The 27094-nt window shown below is 42.0% G+C and overlaps 1 protein-coding gene across 2 annotated transcripts in view; it reads right to left on the reverse strand.

The window, feature by feature from the left end:
- AUTS2 (activator of transcription and developmental regulator AUTS2) overlaps positions 1 to 27094 on the reverse strand; it is a 1176422-nt gene that overhangs the window by 19605 nt on the left and 1129723 nt on the right. The window contains exons 7-11 of one of the 2 annotated variants that reach the window (XM_037814365.1): positions 10808 to 11267; positions 9204 to 9454; positions 7891 to 8132; positions 6206 to 6250; positions 2921 to 3016 (exon numbers count right to left, since the gene is read on the reverse strand). In XM_037814365.1, the coding sequence (XP_037670293.1) occupies positions 2921 to 3016; positions 6206 to 6250; positions 7891 to 8132; positions 9204 to 9454; positions 10808 to 11267 (1094 nt within the window). The remainder of the gene's footprint in view (positions 1 to 2920; positions 3017 to 6205; positions 6251 to 7890; positions 8133 to 9203; positions 9455 to 10807; positions 11268 to 27094) is intronic. The other variant, XM_037814366.1, reaches the window with a different exon arrangement.

Consider the following 27094-nt stretch of genomic DNA (forward strand, 5'->3'; position numbering starts at 1 on the left):
GGGGGCAAGATGTATGGCCCAACCTGTCTGGTGGTGGCCTGAGGGACTCACTGTCCCAGAACTTGTCCCGAGTTGTGTACAAAGTGGCTCCACTGAGGCTCTCCAACAGAACACTTGGGAGAGCAGTCAAGTCATGCTGCCTGGGGCAAGGGATTGCGGGCTGTAGGACATACAGTGCAGTGCCCAGGACTGTTTGGAAACTGTTTCCTAGGGAAGACAGGACATATGCAACTGTGAAAAATGGGGGAATTCCTAGAGGCTTGCACAGAAAACTGGGGAGGCCCCTATGCTTTGGCCTGTAGCTATTGTATAAACTCATTGTATGGATAATCCCTGAAGGAAAGTACTTGCAACTGGTTAATTTCCAAAGACTGGGAAAGGTGTTCTCTTTTTTCCCTTTGTGTGTGTGTGTGCTCTTGGCATTGAAGGAAAACTTGGTCATAACACTAGCTAGATACAAACTTAAGGACAGATGCTGCAGAGTCTAAATTTCAGCAAATTATCAAAATGTCCAGGTTTCAACCAAAGGTATATAAAGAAATAGGAAGCAATGGCTCAGACAAAGGAGAAGATTAAAACATTAGAAACCACTGATGAGGAGGACCAGACCTGGGACATACTAAAGACTTTTAAAAAGGATAGATGAACACAAAGAGAATATCAGTAGAGGGATGGAAATCATGAAAAGAACCCAAACAGAGCTGAAGACCACAGAACAGAAATTGAAAATTCCTTAGAGGGGTTCACTAGCAGACTGGAGGTGGCAGAAGAAAGAATCAGTGAACTTGAAAAGACAATTGAAATCATTCAGCATGAGACACAGAAAGAAGAAAAAATGAAGAAACAGGAAAAGATCCTGAGGAATCTGTGGGAAACCATCAAGTATACCAATATACACATGTTGGGAGTCCCAGAAGGAAAAGAAAGAGAGAAAGGAGCAGAGAGAATATTCAAGGAAACAATGGCTGAAAATTTTAACAAAAGACATGAATATACATACACATCCAAGATGCTCAAAGAACTCCAAACAGGATAAACCCAAGTATACCCACATTATGGCATTTAATAATCAGATTGTCAAACGCCAAAGATAGAGAATTCTGAAGGCCAGAGGAGAGACGCAGTGTGTCACATACAGGGGATCCTAAAAAAGACTAAGTGCTGAATTCTCATTGGAAACCATGGAGGCATATTTAAATTGCTAAGAGCAAAAAACTGCCAAGCAAAAATTCTATATCTGGCAAAACTTTGTCTCAAAAATCACGGAATGATTAAGATGTTCCTAGATAAACAAAAGCTGAGAGAGCGTGTCACCACTAGACTGGCCGTTTAAGAGATGCGAAAGAGAGTTTTGCAGATTAAAAGGAAAGGAGAACAGACAAGAGGTTAAAACTACATGAAGAAATAAAGATCTCCAATGAGGGTAACAATATGGTAAATACAAATGCCAGTATTATTTGTATTTTTGGTTTGTAACTCTACTTTTTATTTCCTACAGGATCTAAAAAGGCAAATGCATAAAACACAATGGTAAATCAGTGATTTTGGACTCATAAGGTATAAAACATGTAATTCTGACAAGACCTACATGCAGTTTGGGGGACGGAGGGGTATAGGAGCATTTTGTGTACACTATCAAAGTTGGTATTAAAGCAAATAAACCCCAGGGTAACTACCAGGAAAATATCACAGAATACGTAAACTCATAGAGAAAGAAATTAGAGTACAAGTTGCCAAGGGCAGGAGGCAGGTGGAATGGGGCGTTAATACCTAACAGATGTAGGGTTTCTATTCAGGGAGCTGGGAAAGTTTTAGTAACGAAAGGTAGAAAGGAGGCGAAGGTACTGCAATATTGTGAATGCGATTAATCCTACTGAATGTCATGCTTGAGGGGTGGAGCAGGAAAGCTCATGTTGTATATATGCTCCCACAATTAAAAAAAAAAAAAAAAAGGAAAAAAGAGGACTAACGAGACAATGGCAATTAAATACAATACATGATGCTGGATGGGATCTAGCATGTAGGAGAAAAGGCTCAAAGGGACATTATTGGGATATATGAAAATACTGGTATACAGTCTGTAAGCTTTATACCAATGTTAAACTGCTTGAACTTGGTAACTCACTTCAAGTGAATATCCCGTCTTAAGAAATGAACATGGCAGTATTAAGGGTTCACAGAGCATAATAAATACAGCCTACACTCAAGTATTAGAAAATGGATTGATGATAGAAGACAGACGGATAGATGATATGGCAAATACGGTAAAAAGTTACAATTGGTGGATCTGGGGATCTGGGGTATGTTGGAATTCTCTGTTTTGGGTTTGTATTATTATTGTTAACTGTCCTGTAAGCTTGAACATATTTCAAAGTGAAAAGTTAAAAAAAAGGGAGGGGCGGCAGGTAGACTTGCAGACGGGGACGCTGATGAGGGAAATGAGGATAAATGAACAGAAGAATCATTTTCTGACACAACTAAGAGGATACAACTGTAGTTCAGGGACTTTCTCCCCCCTTCTATTAAAATCGATAAAGACTCATCTTTGCTAATAATATACACCTCAAGGACAACCTGATGCACATAGAGCTGACATTTCATAGACTTTCTGACCAGAAGCTTATGTCCACAGTATTTGTGGGGAAAAAAAAATGCACATACATTCTGCGTATTTTCAAGAGCACAGCCAATCCTGCCTCAACTGAGACGGCAATGGACAGTGCTGACTCAAAACTGAATTTGTGTTGAGGATTTAAACTAAGTGGACTAGAATAAAATGTTCTCACTCTAATCCCAGTGGTTACTTTGGATCCAAAAAATGAGTCCCTGGCAGATGAGAGGAGGCAGAACCCACCCGCACCGGTAGCCTGGGATTCCACTTACAAACACGCCTGGGTGTTTCCACTGTACGGTTTCTTACCTTCGGCTGAAATGCTCCCTGGAGTGAGCCAAAAGGGCCGGTAGGTGGAATCATAGGAGGAATGCCCGAGACTGCAGGAGGATAGGAATGGAAGAGCTGTGGCCAAAGACGGAGAAGGGAAAAAAGATTTTAATAGGAGGCAAATGCTGTATTCCAATTCCCTTCCCATAGAAAGACAACAACTTTAGCAAGACAAGTAATCTCAGTTGAATGCTATTAGTCAAAGAAGCCACGATGAAATGATCACACAGATGTGCCATGAATGTTTCCCTTAAAAAGTTAAAAGTAGTTCAGAATCAATCAGCCAACAAATGATGTCCCAGAAGAGGACACCATTAGAAAGGGAGCTTTCCTAATTATTTATTGTTAAATTGGATAGGAGTCCTAAACGGTCACATTTTAATGCATATCAAAACTAGGAGGGGTGCTAAGCCAAATAAGATGCCCAGAAAATTACAAATTAATTAGGAGAGACAGAGAGAGAGACAGACAGACAGAAGGGGGGGAAAAAGGTAGAAAAAGGAGTCTTTGAGTTCCAGGATTTTAAAACCATTAAAATTCAATCAGTACTTTTTGATCTGTAATAGTTTGTTGAGAAAATGAGAAGATATTCACATTCCTTGCTTCATTAGGTTATTCTAGAAGTGGCAGTTGCAGAGGATAATTTAATTCACTCATCTAAAATCAGAAATCTGTGTGGAAGGGTAAAATAAAATTATTTGGTATATACTTTAAATGGAGCTACCCATTTTTCTATTAAGATGGATTATAGCAGCATAGAAATAACCCAAGTCTGGGATAATGCTATCTAGCTACAAGTTATTCCTGTTGTTTCCCAGATTTCAGGTACTTGAAGCACTTCTGCATTAACATGTGAAGTCCAAATTTTTATAGCCGTTTCTGAATATCTGCAATGTAACGCATGGGCTGCTTGGAGGCTACTCAAGCCAAGTCCCAGACACGTGAGCTTGATCATGCAATGAGAGGGAAAGAATTGATTCTGAATTAAGAATATGAATTTTCTTGAATCAATAGCTTATAGAGGACACAAATGAGGAAAGAAATATACAGCAATACTGAAGACAATGAAGACATATCTGTCTCTCTACAGACTTATTATTTCTGAGATTCTACTGCTCTGGTTCCATTTACTTTGATCACACCACCACATGAATATTTATGTAATGCTCTACCTTTATAGTTGCATAATCTGTCACCAATACCATAATAATTGAAGCTTTCCTAAATGATGCATTTCTGCATGAAAGCTATTTCTAGGTAGTGACCGAATTACATGTTTCACAATCCTGTCTGTTGGCAGAGCACGTACTTTTTCTGTTGGTCTTTATTTCATTTTGCACCCTTCAGTGATGCAGCAAAATTTTTCAGACTAATTGATATTGAACTAAATCCACTTAAACAGTGATTGCAAGCCAAGTGCCCTCATTTAAAACTACTTTTAAGTCTAAAATGGTGTTTTAGATACTTCAGTGCATTGCATCTTAATTCCCCTTCTAATGTCCTAATCCCCAAAGCAGGGGAGAGTAAGTACTTCATATATCATCTGCTATAACTAATGATTCGAAATAATTCTTCCACAGTACACTGCATAAAATAGAGTATTTAAATACCTGCCACTCCAAAATGCAGTCAAATTTCTGTTACTCTGACTCCAGGTAGGCATTTTTCCCTTTAATGTTTTCAAAACATACCGGATGGTCTCACTTCTTTCCTTTTGCTTTATTCTGTTACTGACCCTCTTAGAATATAGCTGAGTATCTCCCCTTGACTAAAACCTGAAGCGCCTAAGAAATAAAACATAAAACTTCCAAAGTTCCTGCTTTTGGGCTTTTCTGCCGTCTTACCCTAGGACTCTCTGTAGAGTACGTACATTAAAAAGGCACATCGTTTGGTCCTAGGAAGCATATCTGAGCCCACCTATCAGGCTAAAATTTTTGCTAAGAATCATTTTGTTAGCTGGTCCTGAATTTCGATCAAGATACATACAAAAGACAGAAACTAGATGATTATTAAGGATGACACCATTCATGAAACCGACCCAAGGAGGAAACTTACATGTCTGCTGGATTTTACAAGAGTGTTTAAAAAATGCTTTTGTATTATAATATAAAAGAGGACAGGGCTGGAACAAAGGGGGCAGGAGGGAGGGTGCTCAAACACACTTTTCTAATTCCTTTCTGAAGGGGCCTTCCTAATGTTATTTCTGAATGCCTCCAAAGTAATTCTTAATTGATTTCTAGTATTTTCTAGTCTTGGCTTCTCAGCTACACTCAAGACTAATACAGTATCTAATTCTTGGGTTCAGAGTATGAATGAATTCACAGGCTTTTCTGCCTATTAAGTAGCACTTTACTCAAATGACAGGATAACAAAGTCTAAAAATCAAAGCAAGAAGAGATTTGTATGGTGAATCAATATGGCTACAAGCAATTATTAATCTTCCTTTTTCCTGGTTTCATTAAGAAATTAGAAATTAACCACTGAGCAAAGAAACTTGCAAAATTTCAGGTAAAAATGATGCAGTATTCACCCCATAATCAAAATATCATCTTAAGATGTTCAAGGTCTTTGAATAAATGGAAGTTCTTAAAAGTAACTTCACATATAACTTAGGTTGGTACCAATTTAAGTTCCAAAATGTGTATCTTAAAATTGCATACAAGTATTTTTTTTTTAAATGAGTTTAAAGGGAGAAGTAGCATTTGTTTAATTTATAAGACTTTGTTTTCTTTAAATATTATTTTTATTTTCAATCATAAGCAGCTCAGGAGAATGATACCATGTACCAGCCACGTGGAAGGGGGTACCACATTTAGTCTAGAGGAAAGGAAAATCTGCTTTTTGAAGAGTTACAAGTCAAAAAAAGATGAGAAACTTTCCATTTAGAGGAAAAATTCAAGTTGAACTCCGGGAATTCTGTCTTAATAGGTTTAAACCGATGTGTGCAATCCTGTCATTGCATCCCCTATGACTCAACTGTGGACAATTCTCTTTACAGGACAGATGCCTGACTTCCCCCAGTGAAGTCCAACTTTGCTTAAAAGTCTTAGAAGTGCTTATGATCTTTTGATTCAGAAGATGATACTGCATCTTTACCAAAAAGCAAAAACGCCACAAAAGCAAGCATCCAAAGTGACGAGGAGAAATGGGTACTCTTTGCAAAGATGATTAAGGGCGGTTGCTAGCCATGTACTGTTCTGTGGCAAGAGCACACAAAATGGAAAAGCAGTTACATTAAATGTGTAGCATGGTAATAAAACTCACACTGTGCCGGTAGAATGGGTCAACTTTTGTAGGGTATTTGTCAAACTGTAAAGGGATCAAAGCAAAAGCTAGTTACTTAAAGAATCTGCATTTCTATTCGCTGCTTCAATGGAGGTAGTCCATGTTACTCAGCTGTCATCAGACTCAACAGCTTCACTGTACATGAAACCACTGTGAACCTGGGGTTGCTCTGATGAGAAACCAACAGAAATGGGAAAAGTGAAAACCCATATGGTACATTTAGATCCTGGTCATACTATTATGCCTTTCTTTCTACTCTATATGTAGAGATTGGCACAAACCAAACATCTGAACTTGAGGTAAGAGGGAATTATCTAGAGAAATCAGAGAGAAGGGAGTCTTTGGTTTGGTTTACCCAGAGAATTCTCTCCATTTTCATCTTCACTTTGGCAGAAGAACTAGACGTTCTGCTGTCTTCAGAAATGTATGGCATCCATTACAAAGGAATTTGGGCAAGGTCTTATGATCTTTCTTTTGAAGAGAAAAAAGTATAACTATTTGTTTCCTCTAAATAATTGTCATTTCAGTGCTGTAACTAGACAGATTTAAATTTATTTGTGAAACAGCACACATGAGCTGGTATAAACTCTTTCCCAAAATATTTGGCCCTTTAAAGACATAATCGTTGAGAAGTATAGTTTATCCAGAAAAAAGATACAAGATTTGTTATGGGACTATTTTTTGGTCCCAAGGGCTCATCTCTAATTTTCTTTTAAATAATATTTGTCAAACAAACTTCAAAAATATATTTTTTAAAAAAGTTGAACAAATTGAGGAACAGGTGGGGAAGAAGCAGTAAACTTTGGTAATAGGAACACCCCTTAAAAATCACAGAATACAAATTTATTATCATAATACTTATAGTAATTGCTTTAAGATCAAGCATTTCCCTAAATATTAAAAAAATAAATAAGTAAAAACATTAACAATCACTGATAGAGACAAGGCTCTATCTCAGAATATATAGCATTTTTAATATGGCACTATTCATTATAGTTGTTCATAACTGGGGAAAAAAAAACCACACAGACACAAAACAAAACTGGTTCTCCCAGTACGTGCTGGTCAAGGCCAAGGCCACAGTTCTGCTCCTTCAGGCAAACTGAGCTCTGTGACCACTTGCTAACAGAGCATGATTCCAGATTAGGAAACCGTCTTAGGAAATTCACAAAACATAACGCCTCCAATAAAGTGGTTTTAGGGAAACCATTTGAAGGAGCAGATTGCTACCCAAAGTTGCCCAAGTCTTCTGATGGGTCCCTTCTCCCTTCTTGTCTCTTTTCCTGACTCCCAACATTCCGTAAACATTTATTTCATAGTATTTAGTGCAAAGCACAGCCAGATACATTTTTATGTACAGTGGCAACCCCGAGAGGCTCAAGAAAATAAAATTACCCTTTAAGAATTAATCACCAACATTGAATGGGACAAGTTTGAGGGCATCTAGAATAAAATCCACAAGTGTCTAGAAAAACGTTCCTCCTTTTGGCCTCGCGTAAGAGCGGCCGGAAGGAAGGCACGTCCCCTCCTCTTTGGCAAAGAGTGACAAGGCCCAAGGAGCCCCCTACCCGGCTGCCACTTCCCACCCGGTCTCCTGTGCCCCCGACGACCCAGTCCACGCCCACCGTGCTGCGCAAAGAGAGTCGTGCTCTGCTCATCCTCACATTTCGGCCTGGGGTACGCACCATGGGCGGTGCTGGCGTCGGCATGATGGCAGTGGGGGGGATGGCGTGGGGGAACGGGGTGAAGGTGTGCTGGTGCGTGTGCTGGTGCGTGTGCTGGTGCTGATGCTGGTGCTGGTGGAACTCTGTCCGCAGGTAGGGCGGGGGGCCCAGGGAGGCCCCACGGTCAGCACTCTGAGAGGCCAGAAAACGTGTGTTCAGTTCCTGTCGCAAGATGTCTTGCTCTGGAAGAGAAGAGAAGGGAGACGGTAACACCTTTTCTCGTAACAGTCAGTGACTTCAGAACACGACATCCAAGGGCCTTACTGGGAAGGGATGCGGGGCTGGGAGCCGAGCAGCTAGGGGACATGCAGTGATCCAGAGGAGACCAAGGCCCAGTCCCCGTCCGCTCGCTGCCCCGGCTCCCTCACTGGCTGCTCGGCGCAGTGAGCTGACGGAGCTGCAGGCCAAACAGCCAGAGTTTAACTTTCAGCTCTGGGGCTGCTGCTGAGTGACCCTGGGCATGGCCAATAACCCACCGTGCCTCGGTTTCCTCATCTCGAAGATGGGAGCAATAATACTGCCTACCTCGTGGGTTAAGGAATTAACACAGTTAAGTGCTTAAGGACAGTGGCTGGCAGACTAGTAAGTGTTAGCTGTTAACACAGGGTGGCTCGCATGTCCCCCGTGATGGGAAAATCACTGCTTTACAGAGTCTGTATCAGTGGTATATAATATGGCTACCACAGACTAAAAATTGGGACACTTGGCTTGACTGATACAGTTGAGGAGAAAAGAACCAAATATTTAACCCCAGGTCTGTCCCCGAAATTCTGGGATATACTGTTGCAATAAATGTGCCTCCTCCCACCAAGAAGAAGGTAGAAGGCCCTATTCAACTAGCATATACAAAAAATTCACCCCTTAAACCAGGATGCAATCTAAGAACCTGGCGTTAAGCAGACATGGACCTCGGTCCAATGGGAAATCTAGACAGTGGGGCACATTTATCTGTGTTTTACCATCCAGTGGGTGAACTTAGTTGGAAAAGCCTCAAGACTTCCCAACAAACCCATTCTGCGTGGGCAGTGTCTGTTTTACCAAGGTTGGAGTAGGTTAGCATTATTGTTTGTACGTATTTTTTCTGAACCTCAGACCACAAAGGATTGGAGGAAGGTGACAAAAATACATCTAACAAAGCAGAAAAGTCCAAGTAAATTAAACCTAGCCATCAGGGACAACAGAGACAGCAGGTGAGGTCAAGCACAAGGGCGTTTGCAAGCGTGAGAAGCAAGCCCCAGGTGCCTCCATCCTACCTGAGTACGTGCTCCCGGCTGGATGTCCGGGCACCTGCAGACTCCCTGATGTCAGTGGTGGTGGAGGAGGCAAAGCAGTGGGAGGGGCAAACATATTGGGGTGATGTGCGTGTGCGGGGGGCTGGAGGGTGGGTGTGAAGCTGTGCAGGGGGCTGTGGTTGGGCAGAGAGAGGGGAAACGGGGAGGCCGAGGGGTGGTGGGAGATGTGCGGGGCGGGCTGAGTCTTCGCCGGAGTGCTACTTCTGCTACTGCTGTTGGGGAAGACAAAAGAGACCAATAAAAAAAGACGCGAGCCACTTAGTTTCTTAAAAAAAAAATAAAATCTTCTCTCCCTGCCCCCAAACCATTCAACACTTCCTCTCGCGCATCTACCTATTTATAGATCCTGCCCTGCACGCAAGAGAAACCTTTTCCTGGAATCACAACTCTTCTCAACTTTTGCCTCCCTACTAGAGACCCAGCAACAACGTTCTCCCCAAAATAGAAACTGCTGCTCCAGAGGTGCCGGGTAGCTCAGGGTTGAGACACCTGATTCTGGCCTTATAAGTTCAGAAGTCTTTTCTTATCTTCGTGGCCAAATTGTCATTTCTACCCTGAAAATCCCAAGCCTTCCTGTCCTCCACTGCCCACACTTCCTATAAAGCATATGAACAAAATTAACACAAGGGAATAAAACTAATGATCTGGTTCACCCACACAGACAAGAGGAGACGAGGTGAAACCAGGGGCCCTGGATTCTCTAGGCCACGGAAATGGCCTGTCCCTGGGGGAAGGAGCCTACTTCCCTCAGGCCACTTCCTCTCCTCTCAGAGATAGGAAAAGCAAGTCCCCGGACCACTGCCCGCTGCCCATTGCGCCAGGTTGTCGAAAGGAAAACGTTAATAAAGACGTGATGCCCCATGGGGAGGACGGGTTAGAATTATGACCCCTGGGGCAACCAGGGTCGGCTGCACTTGCCCCTCACACCAGGTTTCTCTCTCCCTTTTCTCTGCAGTTTTCTTCTGCGCTACTTTCTAAACTTCCCTGTGCAGTTCAGCAAAGACAAGACCGAAGAGAGCCTGATCTGGGTGCTGGGCTTCTCTCTTTCCAAAACCCAGCTGATTTCTTTTCTACCCACCACCCCTGCTGGAGGCCTTATAAGAAACCTCAAACCAGAATACCCCCTGGGTTCTGATCTTCCCATCTCTGGAGGTGCAGGGAGATGTGGCTTTCTTCAAAACCTCCTCCCTCAGAAGCAGAACCCCACTGCTAAGAATCTCGCAACCTTAGGCTCCCCACTTCCCATCGTGGTGGGTGCCCTGGCACAGCACCCGCTGCTCTCCATGCCCACACGATCTTCTCCCTCCAGCCTCCACGCTCTCAGGAACCCCGATTTCAGCTCTCTTCTATAATGTCCTCGCTACAACCCCACCTGTCCTCTCCCAAGAGACCCCAGCCTCTCCTGACCGCCACTTCCTCTGTCTTCTAGTCCCTGCTGTGTAGAGAAAAAACACAGTAATGTTTCCAGCAAGGAAACTCCAGTCTCCTTGGGAATCCCTCACCACTACCTGCCTGTCCCGAGGGAGATGGCAAAAGTCAGGCAAGAGAAGCGCAGATTGGCTCACCTTAAGCTGTTGAGGCTTAAGCTACTGCTGTTGTAGGCTGACAATGGCTGAGATGAGGGGTGGCCCTGAACGGGCGGGAGGCCCTGGTGGAGCAGCAGAGTGGGGGACTGTGGTCGGGGCGGCCGCTGCACCTGTGGCTGGGGGGCGGGCTGAAGCTGGGCCTCTGGGGGGGCCTGCGGTGGCCGAGAACTCGGAGGTGGGAGCTGAGGCGGGGCCTCTGCACGTGGCACCAAGTCGGGGTCCGGGGAAGGAGCGTGGGGTCGGGGCTCCGCCTGGGGCTGGGGCAGAGGCGGCGGGACCTGAGGGCAGGGGTCTTTAAGCACCACAGGCTCAAAGACTGGCTCTTTGCCACAGTCTTGGCTCTTCTCCTGGCTTCTCTCTAGACCCGATATCTTGGGGACAATCGGCCCTGCATCCTGGCTGTCGTGTTCGGGCAGCGTGCCAACACCTAACTCCGGATCTGTATGGGGGAGAGCAGAGACAAAACCACAGGCAATGAATGACAAGGGAGCGTGGAGCAGGGAGTGCGGAGCAAACTCCAAGACTGTTTCACACAGTCCCAACAACACGGCCTAATGTCAGCCGTCCTGGGTTCCTGTCCTGTTTCCACTGCGTTCAGGGAAAGTGCACACTGATGAATGGGTCAATGGGGGATGGCGAAAGATGGTGGAGCAGCCTCTGCCCCTTTTAAGCAGCAAAGCCCATGGCAGGAGAGAGCCAAAGGAGGCTGCAAATCAGGAAAGCAGTCTAGGCCACCGCCAGTCTGCAAACGAATGTTTTCCTTAATCTTGACAAAGTCTTTTATGGAGCAAAATGGGAAAAAAAAAAAAAAAAAAAAGACAAAAAACATAGCCAACAAGTTGATTTTTCCCTTTTAAAACAATATACAGTTCTTGAATATACAAAAGGGAAGTGTTTCAATAGCAAATGAAGCAAATGTTATTTAACAACACACAGATGTTTCTTCTTGGCTTTTCTCTCCTTCCTCCCCACTTTCCATTTTGACTGATGAGACATACTTGACATTTAGAGAAATAATTAATTTTCTGTTTAGCAAGTGCTAAACTTCCAGTCAAAAGTCAGGCCTCCTAATGCTTGCCAACTGATCCCACCAACATCTGAGATCAAAGGTGCACACATAAATTTAAATCAAGCATACTGTCAACTACACATCTGAGAGCTTTTAAGGGATTCCCCCTTGGACTACGTTTTGCCTCACATTTTTAGTTTGCAAGGATAATTGTTTTCCTTTTTGCTTTTGTAAATAAACTCTTTAATTGATTCTCATTTTTCAGCACCCTTGCCTGAGAACACATTTTCTTTTTTCTTTTTTTTTTCAGCCTTCTGAGTTGGACAGGTCTGGCTGGAAATAAGGAAAACAAATAACCAGTGGATGAAAAAGCAGAAAAGAAACATGCGCTATGGATTCAGCTCAGACCATGGCTGCCTGTCCTTTGCCATCCTAACCCCCAGCATCCTCAAGGGGAGGCTGGCAAAGCCCCTCCTTGGCAGTAGTGCTTGCATAAACCCTGTGCCTGCCCCAGGTGTCCCCACTCCTCCACTCACGTTTCCCCACTCCCTCCACTTCAGCCCTCACCTTCCACCTGCAGCCAGGAAGAGAACACACACCGCCGCCTCCCCGAGGTGGTGGAGAAGAGGGTCAGTGTCCCATCTACTCGGGCTTCCCTCAGGGATCTGAACACCAGCTCGGACCCTGCCTTACACCGCTGAGTGGCCGACGATATGCCCCTGGAAGGCAGGGTCAAGCCCAGGTCTTACTGTTCTGTTGGATCCTTTTCCCTACGACACTTGAACACTCAGTAACTACCAGCTGCTCACCCTGCTTGATCCCTCTGGCCACCTGCCATGGAACGGCTGATTTGTTGTCAGGCCAAAGCTCTGCTGGGACGTGAGGGCTTTTACATGCTGCCATGTCACCAGCGGCTGCAGGGCGCCAGCAGCCCCTTTATCCCTGCCAGCCACCCAGGGCGAGTGAGAAGAGGGTGGCAGAGGGACCCGGCGCTGCCCCAGGCAATGGTGCCGACTGACTGGGACTGGAAAAGAAAGGCAGGGGGCTGTTAAGCCCTTCTGATTCACAACTAAATGAGAAAGGCCATAGCTCGCTTCCTCCTGCTGGGGATGTGAACCAGCGTAATCACCACGGACATGACAGGCAAGACACGCCGGTGAGGACCAGCAACAGGGACACAGGAGATGTACGCTGAGCCTGGATGTCAACTTCAGGCAAAATCCTACAATCGTGACAGAAATGTACAAAACAGACGTTCCCGTATGAAGTTAGAAGTTACGCTTCTCTCCAAAGGTCAGAAGATCAGTACCACACCGAGTATATGGTTATATGATTACCCCATAAGCCAAATTCTATAAAATTCTCGTATAGATAAATGAAGGACCAAGATGACATCAAGTGTAAAGGAATGGCCCCATTTGGGAGGAAGTGCGTTTAAATACAACCGGGAACAAAAATTACCTTTCCCACATTTTTGCACACAAAAGACCCATCTTTTTATTACTACAGTTTAAAAACAGAAGAACAGAATGCCATATTCTCTGAAATGAGGGTGTCTTTCAGGTATTCCTAAATGAACTACTTTGGGTATGAACTTTTTCTTCCTGTCTCACTATATTGAGTATGAAAGAGTATGTGATATTCTCACTAGTGAGTTAATTTCTGTTGATGTGCTACTATCAGGTATATACACTTGTTATTTTTCTTCCTAGGAATTTACTTCAAGGCATTTCATTATTTTTCCAATGTTCTATTGGAAGACTGTGCATATAGATCAAACCATTAACATACACAAAAGCGGAAACCAGCCCTGGGTTTATAAACAAAGCACGTTTTTAGCTAATGTGAACTTGGTGTGGAGCAATGGGACTAACAAGATGGAAAGAAAGCCCTCTCTGCATGTGTTTCAGGTAGGAAAGGACAAAGCTTTGATCAGACAGGGCCCTGGTGAAAAGTAACTCTCGACATCCGATATCCTAATCACACACCGTTCTCTCCCAGTAGTCTGAAGAACATTTTCAGGAAGATTTTTGCTTATAACAGAGGTGGAGTTTTATGGACTCCCAAAACTTCAGTTTCTGAACTTCAGGGCTAAAAAAAGAAGATCAAGAATGATCCTAAGTGGACAGACCTCCTCAAGCGGAAAAGCTCCTTGATCACAACGGAGAGCCCCCGTGAGGACCTGGGGCTACCCCCATCCAGGTGAGCTGGCTCTGCTCTCTCTGCTTCTATCGTCTTACACAAAATTCTCTATGGTAAGCGCATCAAAATTCATACACTTCATATACTGCAGGACTATTCGTTAGGTCAGGGACAGAAAGCACCAACAGCCCAGAAATCCTATCGGTGCAAAACACAAGAAGGATTTTTACTCAGTGCATACTGTGTGTGTAAGAAGGGACTCCTCCCACTCTGACAGTTGATTCCGGATTCTCATGCTGTATATGAAGGCAGCAACACATTTTTATCCTTTTGTGCTACTGTTCTCTCCAGACTGGGGTGGTAAAGAATAAATAAGTATTTTCTATCTTGGTAAGTTTAAATTCAAATTCATGGTCTCCTTCAATGTCCAAGCAAAGTTCCTCCCTCATATAAAAGGAAGCTTCACTTCCCAAAGGACACCATCCAGAGGATGTCATTTACTTTATTTACGCTGGTAAAGAAACACATTAGAAATATTCTTTTATACGTTTCTAGAAATTGGACAACGGAGCCAGGTTTGCTGGAGGTGTTGTGCAGACTTGGGCTCACTTCCCAAGGATCTGTAAATTTAGGCAGCTGGAGCTGGCTAAACTTGCCAACTTGCCCCATTTTCTCAACACCAACCAAAGCACAGGTAGAATAAGAGCAGTGGTGCTGAGACTTGGATGATCCTCACCATCATCATCATCAACCAGGGAAACAGGGACGTGTGGAATCACCTGCGGTAAATGGCAGAGAGAACCAAGCAGCACAGAACTGTGAAACAAGATCAGAATCCCGGAGACCAATTAGCTCAGCATGTTGCACACTTTCATGATGCACAACCTGAAGATCTTATTAAACTGCAGATTCGGATTTAACAGCTCTGAGGTGGGGCTCCAGATCTTGCATTTCTAAGAATTTCCCAGGTGAGGCTGGTGCTGGGATCCTTGGAGCCTACTTTGAGCAGTAAGGATCTTACCCAACCCGCTCTAACTAGACAGGGAATCAAGCCCAGAGAAGTTAAGGGTGTTGCTTGCTGGGGTTTGGCTGTTTAATAAATCAGGAAACTTGAGTTTTAGTACTAACTCTGCCAACATCAAGTTTCTTTTCTCCAATTTATGTTAGGCTGCCTTCTGAAAACAGCAGTCCTAAAACAAAACAGGATATTGATTAATCCAGGACTCCCTTAAAATATTAAAGTACAATGCACAGTGTAAAGGGTTAGGAAAGCTACTAAGAGTCGCTGGAATATCAAGTATCAGCTAAAACTGAAAGCTCCCATCAATCCACCCATGTGATGGTACTGCAAACTACAAGCAAGGCAGTGATAGGTTGGAAGGCTGGTGAGAACTCTGGGGGCTGAACCAGTTTTATGATTCCCCTTTTACACGACTCTCTTGAGGTCTAGATTAGGCCTCATGCATTTTTGTGCCTAATCAGTAATGTACTTCTCTTCCTTTCAATTATTCAATGAATGTATCTTCCCAGTTAAGCTTTTCCATCTTGACAGTCAATTTGTCTTACTGTTCTTCTCCAAGACTGGCAAGAAGACAGTTTTAAAAAAGCATCTTGTATTGTTCTGTACTCTCTGAATTTTCCAAAGGAGGAAATTTGCTGAGGCTGAGAGAAATAAGAATGTGCAGATTGACTAGACCTGTTTTAAAATTTTATCCATCACATTTTGGGGTTTTATAAGAAAAGAAATGCAAATTAAAATTACACTGCATACCATACAGCAAAAAAAGTGAATTTCCTACCTGTGAATGATACCTCAATAAACTTGACTTCATAGTAAGTTAAAAAAAAAAGGGTAGATTAGAAAAAAATTTTTTGATTTGGATACAACTTTGATACAAGTTCCCTGAGGTTGCGGAGAAATGGGCCCTTCTGTACTTTGCTAGCAGAATGTAAACCCTACAAACCTCTGTGGAGGGCAATCTGACAAATAATAAAGGGAGTTCCCTTCCCCTGGCATCGAAGAATTTAATCCATAGACAGGATGAAACAGCAGTCTGTTCTGAACTGCAAGTATAGGAACAACCCCAAAATAGGGGATTATTTAAATAAATTTGGCATATCAATACAATGGAAAACAATACAGCTATAAAAGTGAATCGAGAACTCTGTGTACACACTAACTAGCATATGCTACCTTTTTGTGAAAAATGAAGGAAAAGTCATATGTATTCATTTTTACTTGTTATGCCTAAAGAAGCTCTGGAAGGAAATCCAAGAAACCAATAACAGTAGTCACCTGTTTGGAGACTTGGGAAGGAGAAAGAACTGGACAGACAGGGCACTGGAGGGTGTGGAGATATTTTTGAACCATATGATTGTATTACCTATTAAAATTTTTTTAAAATAACTGGTCAGATTTTAAAACAGTCATAAGCAAGGGAAAAAAAAGACAAGAAAACTGGAAACTTGAATGGAGGTATGATTACAGGTACAAAGAGCATAACAATAAGAAAATATACATACATTTCTAACAATAAATTTGAAAATAAAATGGATCTTCTGAAAAAAAATTCAAATTATGAAAAGTGGCTACCAAAGGGGAGGAAAAAAAAAGAACAAGGCCCATATAGTTTTATAGACGATATTGACTAAACCTTCAAGAAACAAATTATTCCTGTTATTGATATTGGAAACCAACAGCAAACATTATACAACAAAAGAAGCAAAACCTGTGTTTATAAAAAATATTTGATTAGCCAGAAAACATGATACAGTTAAAAAATATTAGAACTAATAAAGTGCTCAGTAAGTTATCAAAATAAAGAAAAACCACAAATATCAGTAGCTTTTCTACATACCAGCAATAGTCAATAGAAAATAAAATTAAAAAAAGGTCCTGTTTACAACAACAAAAATCATACAATACTTCGGAATGAACCTAACAAGAAAATACAGGGTCTATAAGCTTTCAGAAATGAACACCCCAAAAAATGCTTTAAAAACTTTTATTTCTAAGTGTGTTTTACTGTGGGGTGGGGGTGGGGGTGGGGTGGGGCAGTTATGTAACAGGTGGTTCCCATTAGCGAATACCACCACTCCCTGGGGGAGTTAGGAAAATTGTGGGAGTGTGTTTGGTTGTCAATGACTGCAGGGAATTGATGGTTCTTAGGGATGTTGGATGTACTGCAATGTATGGAGCAATCCCACACAACATCTCAGCCCACTTATATAAAGTTCTGCTGGGCATTTGGGCAGCTAAAAAACCTGTATATAATCACCTGAGCCAAGAACCTAATTCAAAACCAGTGGCAAGGCTGCTCCTGGTATTTGAACTGCCATGCCCACTCCTGCTTGCTTGAGTGTGTGTCCACACCAGCCGTATTCATACACGATTCTATGTAGATTCAAGCCTCTGAACGGTTCATTGTCGTCTAATGTAAATAAGCGTTTACACCATTAAAAGCATATTATTTTATTACAAATTGCTTTCCACTTATTTTTCCTTTACATGGCTTTAGATATTTTTAAATTATGTATATAGATAGGTTATATTTTGTTCCAGAAAGTAAACAATGAGAGTGTGTTAACAAAATTTTTTATATTACACAGAGGGCACTGGGTCTGGTAGGGTTGAGATTTGATGCTTCTAGAAGTCCAAGAATTCACCACAATGACTTACTTCCTTAAAAGGGTTGTTGCATTAATTAAATTAAGTTTAACAAATCATCATCAGTAGTCACCATTTTAAAACACTAAGTTTTCCACAGTGCACAGCACGTACCTAAGGGATCCATCAACATTCCCAAAACAATTGTAAAAAAAATTTAATGTCATGAAAAACATATCATGACAAAATTACTATTAAGTAAAATAAAGCAGGCTGCTATCAGTACAGTCTCAGGACCTGCATAAATGTAAAATGTATGCACAGAAGATGGACTGGAAAGATATACACCAAAATATTCCCTGTAATTCCATCATCCAGAAATACTAAAATTGACTTTAATTTTTGTTTGTTTTTCTTCACTTTCCAAATTTTCTATAGTGAATATGTATTATTATTATTATAAAGAAAAAAGGGATGTTATATTTCAATGATATGAACACCAGTGCCTCCACCATCAAAAGGAGTCAGGAGAGAAAGTGGTTGTTTAGGTCTTCTAAAATTGCTTTACCTACCTACTGGATGGGTTTTTAAAAATCTCTTCACCCAGAGGATGGATAATTATTTGCCTCTCAGAAATGTTAGGACATGATATGCACCATCAGCCTTTCATCTACGCTCCCAAGTTTGCAATTGGTTCTACCTGGGTAATTGTGACAGAAAGGAACCGGTGACTATGGATGATAAAGAAAAAGGAGGAAGAGGAGAAGCAGCCAAAAAACACTCTCCTAAGGCACAGTTTCTGTGCTTCTGATCTTCATGCTCTGCTAGAAAGCCCCGATCGGGCTCGCTAAGCACAAGGTCATCACTGCAGCAAATCTGAATGAGCCTCAAAGACATTAAGAAAAGCATGAGTGGCATTAGCCGTTAGGCAGTGCATCCACCCATCCATCTATGTCTTTCTAAATTTCTGGTCCATATCACCTAGAGAATGTACATGCCCTGTTTATAAATTATTCCATTTTCTGGTTCTCTACTTATTTGTCCAAATGATAAAGCCACAAAGATGTCACTATTCAGAAGGATTGAAGATCACAGTCAAATCAGAAAAGGAACCTATATTTTCAATTACAGTGGGAATATTAATAAAGAACTGAAATGTTCAACACCCAAAAGCCCAGAAACATATGAAGTACCAACTTTTTGTGAATCAACATGCAATCGTTTCAAGCTGCTAGCAATTTGAACACTATCTCTGGTCTATTCTGTTACCGGAAACAAAAATTTCTAAACAAAGACTGCATATTGTGTCTATACTTCTTAAAACACAAATTGCACTACTCAATTAATTTAGTGATACTTTAAACCCCTTTACCTGAAGTTTTAGATTCCTTTATCTCCCAAACTCTACATTCTAATGTTTTTTACAGAAGAAGTCTACCTTCTCTAACATATACTTCTCTTCATCTTCCTCCTCTCCCTCTTTTACTCAAATCATTACACAGAGGCCAGTTTGTTCCATTAGTGGATTCAATTGCTTGAACGAATGGAAGGATGACATTCAGTCTTGTAGCTCTTCTTTTTTGTACAGTCACTGAAACTGTACAAATAAATTGAGGAAAACCCACTGTTTGTTCAAGCCAAATTAATTTTCAAACACTGCAGGAGTGGGAGATCAGGGGAACGATGGGTGCTTGGCAGGGCTCTAAGAGATTTCATTTTGTGCTTGTCATTTTGCGTAAACATTAATTACCATCTAAGAGGCTAAGCTCTGAGCTGGAATCTGTATCACAAACCTCTGAGAGGCTCCAGGGTTCCTATTAAAAGAAAAATCCTAAGCAGGGACAAACAATAGCCATTACATCTACCAAACCATTAGGAGCTCACTGGGAGAGCTGTGTGGAGCCAGCAGGTTAGGGGCTGCCATTAAATCAGAGAAGCTAGTTCGGCTATCATCTAGTTCACCAGATTAACCCAGGCAGGGAGCAATCTGACAGGGGTTAAAGAAAAAGCAACCCATTGCCCTTCAGTATATTTAAACTTGTATCACGTTTATTCCTCCTGAACCCTACATTAAAAACCAGCCATGCATACATATATGCCCATGTTCCTGATATCCAAAAACCAAGCACCTGTCTTCCAGGTAAACATGAACTACTGGCTTGACTGTGCAGACTGGAGGCAGCAGAATGGCTTCCTCCACTAGAAGGAAAAACCTTTAAAGGTCAAACTGGGTTTGCAAATATTTTTATTTCCTTTGCACCTTAACTTCTAACAAATAAGAGTGATGAAGGACCATGTAGAGAAAGGACCAAAATCAGAATTAGAGAAATATGCTGTGATCCATTAGAGGTGGGAGTGGGGCCTAAAAAGTCTTTAAAAACCCAACAGTGTCAAGGTCATATATACTGTTTGTGTTTTTCAGTTTGCACAAGCGTAAGGATGATTAGTATTATGTCACTTTATATGCTCAGCATTGTGCTAGGCTCTGAGGATATGAAGATGGCAAAGAAACGGCCCTGCCTTCCAGGTGCTGGAAGCTGAGAATGGAGAAGACAGTGCAGAAGAAACCTGTAGCCTACAACTTCAGTTTCTTTATCTACAAAGCTCAGAGCTATGGTTAGATAATCAGTGATGACGAAGGCACTTTGATCTATAATATGTTTGCGCCGCACTGCCCCGAAGGATCAACATATGAGTCCTGGGCCAAAATCATCTAACTGTATATAGGATATGGACAGACCTGACAAGAGAAACAGGATATGAAGGAAGAAATCTCCTGTCATTTCTGAGAATACAGGAAGTGCTCCAAAATAAGCTTTTGTGTTTTGGCCTCAAAGAGATACCTTACTATTTCCGCCTGTGTCCTCCCACCAGCCTCAGTATTCATCAGCTGCCTTCTCTGGACAAGACCACCTCCTCGTGATTTTCATCCCCAACCCCTTCCATGGGTCTTAGCTGCTCTGGCTAGTCCTGGTCAGCCCTGTCTGGCAATGACAAGCAGCCACAGGACCCTGTGCACATAGAAAACCAGCCTTAAGACCAGGGGCCATGCTATACCTAACAAGGTAACTTCTGTGTCTGATTGTACAGGGGGTCCTAACAAGGAATGGTTCCAAAAAGATTTTCAACCAAACATAAATGTAGCTGCACAACATGACACAGCCACAAAGAGTAAAAAGCAAATCTAAGGACAAAGTTATCATCATCCTAAAACCCGCAACACAAGTTCCTTAGACTCCAAGACAACAGGGAGGCCCATTGCTTACTGTGAAAATTTTCCAAGAAGTGGGTCCAAGGGACTGGGAGTAGATTACAGTTTTAGATGTTTGCATTTTAAAAAATGAAGACAGTCTTCTACTAGCTAATTGTTCCACCTTCCCCATTAACAACGAAGGGAGGATGTGAGAGAAAGAAGAAAAGGATATTATCCTTCTAAAGGCTGCCCTCCCTTCAGTACTTTCATTACCAAGGATAAATGAGGAATCCAAAGCTGTCAAGCTGTAGGACAGAGCATATTTATAGATCTGACACCCTCCTTACTACACTGTGGCCCTCCGCTAACCTCTAACGTCACCGCCTGAGAAGGCTGGTTTGAGGCAATGATCACGAACGAGGCTGATTGGATCCTGATGTTCTTCTGAGGCAAAAATTCTTTGGTGTAATGTGCCCTTGTCATTTCATCTCTTGATATAATAAACAATTTTTCCTGGCTCTGTACATGTCTTTTGTTTCAATGTGTTTATGATATTTCAGGGCTGTGGAATAAGGCACATAGCTAATGATTTCCACACTCTAAAAGATTATATGCCTGTTAAGGTCCGCAAATAATTGGCCCTAGGTTAAACTCTAGTTTCAACACTTTGAACTTTACCAAGGATTATGTTCTCAGGGACAAAGGTAGAGCACTTTTGTCCTTTACTTAAGCCCAAAGGCTTAAGTACTATCAGTAACCCTGATTTGAGGTGCATGTTTGACAATTACTGAGACTCATTTAAAAAGAGGCTGGGTGGAGTGTGTGACAATGAAATACAAGAGTTTCCATTTTTCAAGTTTTTCTTGGGTTGTTCCTCACCCCCCTGGCCCTACGCACAGACACTGTCCACCCCATGTTTCTTTTAAACTGTCTGCATGCAGGGCTATGATGTGGCAGTTGAGTTTCCGGTTGACCTGAGCTCCAATCAACACTGCCTTACTTTCTCACTGCTTCAGAGCCTGCGGAAAACATGTACGTTTTATCCTTCTAAAATGGAAGTGTCACCTGGATCATGTGACGTCTCTGTACCTACTACTTTCCCCTCAAATTCCCCTTCCTCCTCAGGGTCTAGGTATAAAAAGGAAGGTCTCAAGTTTTCCTAGTATCAAGGAGTGAAGCAAATCTTTGTGATGTGTCATAGTGGCAACTAAAGCTTTCTTTCTGTCCTGGAGGGAAGGGGGAAAAGAACTCCAGACACCAAGGCATGTGAGTGTCTTCTGGCCCTGGACTCTCCCTGGAATGATATCGCTACCCGGGAAGAGGGGATGGTTAATTCCCAGAAATAAGATAGGCAACTTCAACCAACCTTCCACCAAGTTCATACAGCTGTCACCTGGTGTGCAGTAGAGGAGGCAGCTACTCCTTCAGAGCTTCATCATCAAATACTCAAGAAGTATGTTTTCCCACTGTAGGGGAAAACTCTGAGCACCACTTCTGTCCTACTCTATTCGTGTCACTGTAAGAAGTGGGCTTTGCCTTGAGAAATAGCTACCATCCACTGGTGATGCTGTCAGCATTGAGGCACAGCTGTCTGTGCTCCTGAGGACAGATGACAAAACTCCTCCCAAGTCTGTTCAAATGACCTGCTACGGCCTCTAGGACCAGGATGCTGCCAATCCCCTGCAATCTGTCCTGCAATTGATAGGCTTCCAGAACGAATCCATGAAAGACACTTTTCTGACATCATGGAGCAAGCTGTTGGTTCTTTAAAGAAGGAGGAGTAGGAAAAAGAGGGATTTGACATTTTCTCCAAGTTTTGACCTTTCTGATTCCAAACTGTCCACCAGCACCTACCAGGATTGCTCTAAAACCTTGCCACTGCAAGCTGGTCAATAAACCAGCAATATCACCATCACCAGGAACTGAGTAAGAAGGTAAATTCACTGACCCCATCCATGTGCACGTTCAAGTTTGCCAAGCATTGTTCCCCATAACTGAGGGATGCTATCCAAAAAATTACCCCATCCTCCTATGTCTCTATCTTTCAAGATCCCCTCTTGGTAATTAATTACTTCATTCCTTCCTACGGTGGGATCTCTACCAGCATGTAAAGTGCTGTGGGGATGGGGTGGTGGGAGGGGAGGTGTCCTTCAGGAGATCAGGAACTGCTTGTGATACTGAGCATACTCATGATAGCCAGCACAGTGAGCTCTCATTTGTGGCGATATTTACAATCCTGGCTCCAAGCCGATTCATTGGGTCCCTTGCTCAAAAGCACAGCTATGAGCTACCTTCAAGGACCTAGCTTTATCCCTAATGGCATCATGGGCAGAACTAGGACCAAAGGATGCACACTACAGAAGAAAATTTCAACCTGAAGTGGACTGGGCTGTCTTGGAAGCAAAGGGCTCTTTATCGAAAGTGTGCAACAGAAGGCTGACTATGTCAAAGGTATTGTAGTGTTATTCACAGATTGGGAAGGGGACCAGACTAGATAGCTTCAGAGAGTCCTTGAGTTCCTGAACAAGATTTTGGAAGATTCCTTGGAAGAATAACACCTTCTTCATCTTCCTCCACCTTTTCAGAACTCAGTCTTCTAAAATCTCACCTGCAGGTTAACAAACACTCACTCCTTGATCTGCACAAATTGTGAAAATGCTTCATCTTCAATAGTTATATGCTAAGAATTCCCACACCAAACGGCTTCAGATATAATTTTCTTTCGGAACAGAAGTAAATCTGCTCATCCCCAGCTGTGATTATTTGTAAAGCTGATAGAGACTTTTTAAAAGGGAAGGGAGAGAGACCAAGAAGATGGCGGCACAGAGAGGAGTGGAAGTTAGTTAGCCCCCTGGAACAACTAATAAACAACCAGGAACAACTAGTAAGTAATCTGGAATAACTGCTGGGGGATAACCGTGATTGTCTACAAATTGTACACCAACCTGGACTGGGAGGAATGCTGGAGATCGCAGCATAAAATCGGTAAGTGAAAACCGTGGACCCGAGCCAGGAGCCTCCTCTCCCCACGGCAGCCGGAACTGCAAAGCCTTGCTGTGGTGGAGAGCAGCACTCTCTGAACAAGTGACTATACCTCAGTCCACCTCCAAATGAGGTTTTAATTAACAAATGTGGACTGCTCAATACAAGCTACAAATCCCCAACAAGCAGACAGAGGCTTTTAGTGACGACTGACCTTAAAGAGCCATAGAACTTTTTTGTCTAGGGAGGGGGAGCCCAGAGGATCAGGTGCTATCTCTGGCTGGTGGGTGAAGCTGGGAGGGCTGTGGACTGGTACTGAAGGGGGGCTTTGTGTCCCTTTTCCTCTCTCTCAACCTGGGTGGCTCAGTGGAGAAAATCACAGCCATTTTCAGTTCATAGCGCTCTGACCCAGTCAAAACAGAAACTATGGGGACCACACCTCCTTACCCCAGTCATAAGCGACAGGCTGACAGACGCCACCTGCTGGGCATGTTAAGAAAAGCACAGCGGCTAGAGGCCTCACAGGGTGTGTCAATCTTCTACGACACACCCTCAGGGAAACCTGATACTGAATATTGCCCCCTTCTAAGATCTGAGCCTGTTCTGGTCTGGGAAAACCTGATTGGGGTAACCAAGGAAACCAGATGGCCAGACAACAGAAAACTACAACCTACACTAAGAAAAATGAAGTTGTGGCCCAGTCAAAGGAATAAACTTACACTTCAACTGAGATACAGGAATTGAAACTAATGCTAAATCAATTCAAAAAGTTTAGGGAAGATATGGCAAAAGACATGCAGCGTATAATGAAAATACTGGGTGAACATAAGGTAGAAATTAAAAGTTTGAAAAAACAACTGGCAGAATCTATGGAAATGAAAGACACAACACAGGAGATGAAAGACACAATGGAGACATAAAACAGCAGATCTCAAGAGGCAGAAGAAATGCTCAGGAACTGGAGAACAAGACACATGAAATCCTACACCCAAAAAGAACAGACAGGGAAAAGAATGGAAAAATATGAGCAATGTCTCAGGGAACTGAATGACAACATGAAACGCATAAATGTACATGTCATGGGTGTCCCAGAGAAGAGGAGGGAAAAGGGGCAGAAGCAATAATAGAGGAAATAATCAACGAAAATTTCCCATCTCTTGTGAAAGGCATAAAATCACAGATCCAAGAAATGCAGCATACCTCAAATCGAAAAGGTCTGAATAGGCCAAGACAATAATCAGATTTATCAAATGTCAAAGACAGAGAGAATCCTGAAAGCAGCAAGAGAAAAGCGATCCATCACATACAAAGGAAGCTTGATAAGACTATGTGCGGATTTGTCAGTAGAAACCATGGAGGCAAGAAGGAAGTGACGTAATATATTTAAGATACTGGAAGAGAAAAACCACCTAGCAAGAATCCTATATCCAGCTAAACTGCCCTTAAAATATGAGGGAGAGTTCAAAATATTCTCTAACAAACAGACAATGACAGAGTTTGTGAACAAGATACCTGTTCTACAGGAAATACTAAAGGGAGCACTACAGATGAATAGGAAAAGACAGGAGTGAGAGGTTTGGAACACAATTTTGGGTGATGGTAGCACAGCAATGTAAGTACACTGAACAAAGATGACTGTGAGTATGGTTGAAAGAGGAAGGTTAGGAACATGTGGGACACCAGAAGGAAAGAGGAAAGATAAAGACTGGGACTGTATAACTCAGTGAAACCTATAGTGCTCAACAATTGTGATAAAATGTAAAAGTATGTTTGTATATGAGGGAGAACAAATGAATGCCAACCTTCCATCCAAGGTGTTAAAAATAGGGTGGTATGGGGAAAAATACAATCAATGCAAAGTAGAGACTATAATTAACAGAAACTTTGTATTATGCTTCCTTTAATGTAACAAAGGCAATATACCAAAGCTAAATGCATATAAGAGGGGGACATAATGGAGAGGTATGGGACTCTTGGCATTGGTAATGTTGTCTGACTCTATTCTACTTTAGTTTAATGCTATCTTTCCTTTTGTTGCTTCCTAGCTGTCATGTTTTTTTTTTTCCCCTTCCTTTTTTCTTTTTCTTTTGTCTCTCTACCTTCTTTCACTCTTCCTCCTTCTTTGTGGAAGAAATGGAGATGTCCTTATATAGATAGTGGTGATGGTGCTGAATACATAAATATATACAGGGAACTACTGATTGCTTACTTAGGATGGAATGTATGGTGTGTGAACAAAACTGTCTTTAAAAAAATGGGTTGATGAAGAAACCCTGAGGACACTATATTGAGTGAAATGCCAGACACATAAGGACAAATACTGCAGGGTCTCACTGATATGAACGAATTATAATATGTAAACTCATAGACATGAAATATAAGTTACCAGGATATAGAACGAAGCTAAAGAATGGGGAGCAGTTGCTTATTATGGGCAGAATGTTCTACTAGGTTGAACTTAAGTGTTTGGAAATGGACAGCGGTGACAGTAGTACATTGTGAGAATAAATAACAGTGCCGAATGGTGAGTGAATGTGGTGGAAAGGCGAAGCTCAGAGTCACGTTATGTCAGTAGAAGGAAAGTTGGAGGTTAAAAGATGTGAATGTATAAAACAGTGAATCCTGTGGTGGGCAATGTCTGTGATTAACAACTATTAGAAATCTCTTTCATGAACTAGAACAAATGTATGATACTATAACTAGAAGTTAATAATAGAGGGGCATATAGGGAAAAATATACCTATTATAAATTATATATTACAGTTAGTAGTATTTTAACATTCGGCAACAGTAACAAATGTACTACAGCAATACTATGAGTCAATAACGGAGGGGGTGTGGTTAGGGGTATGGGAGGATTTGAGGTTCCTTTTTTTTGTCTGTATGTCTTTTCTGGAGTAATGAAAATGTTCTAAAAATTCAAAAAAGATTATAATTGTGGTGATGGATGCACAGCTGTATGATGGTACCATGGGCAACTGATTGTATACTTTGGATCTTTGGATATTCGTATGGCATGTGAACAATTTCAATTTAAAAAAAAAAAAAAAGGAAGGGAAAGGAGGACTGTGCTATTCTTTATATTTGAAGTATTTTATCTTTTTTTAAGGGACAAGTCTTTTCAATTTGTAAATTGATTTTCTACAAACCACCTATTTAACAAATACTTGGTAGGAAAATAAAATCTCTTGCCATTATTTTCATTTGCCAAGTATCATTATATCCTTAATTTATCACAGAAGCAGCAAATATGTTTAAAGTTAAAACAAATTGAAGCTAAAATTCTATGAGGTTCAGGAAAGCAGTATATAATCTGAAAGGGGAATATGATTA

This window comes from Choloepus didactylus, chromosome 21, assembly GCF_015220235.1.
Source record: "Choloepus didactylus isolate mChoDid1 chromosome 21, mChoDid1.pri, whole genome shotgun sequence".
NCBI classification, from domain to species: Eukaryota; Metazoa; Chordata; class Mammalia; order Pilosa; family Megalonychidae; genus Choloepus; species Choloepus didactylus.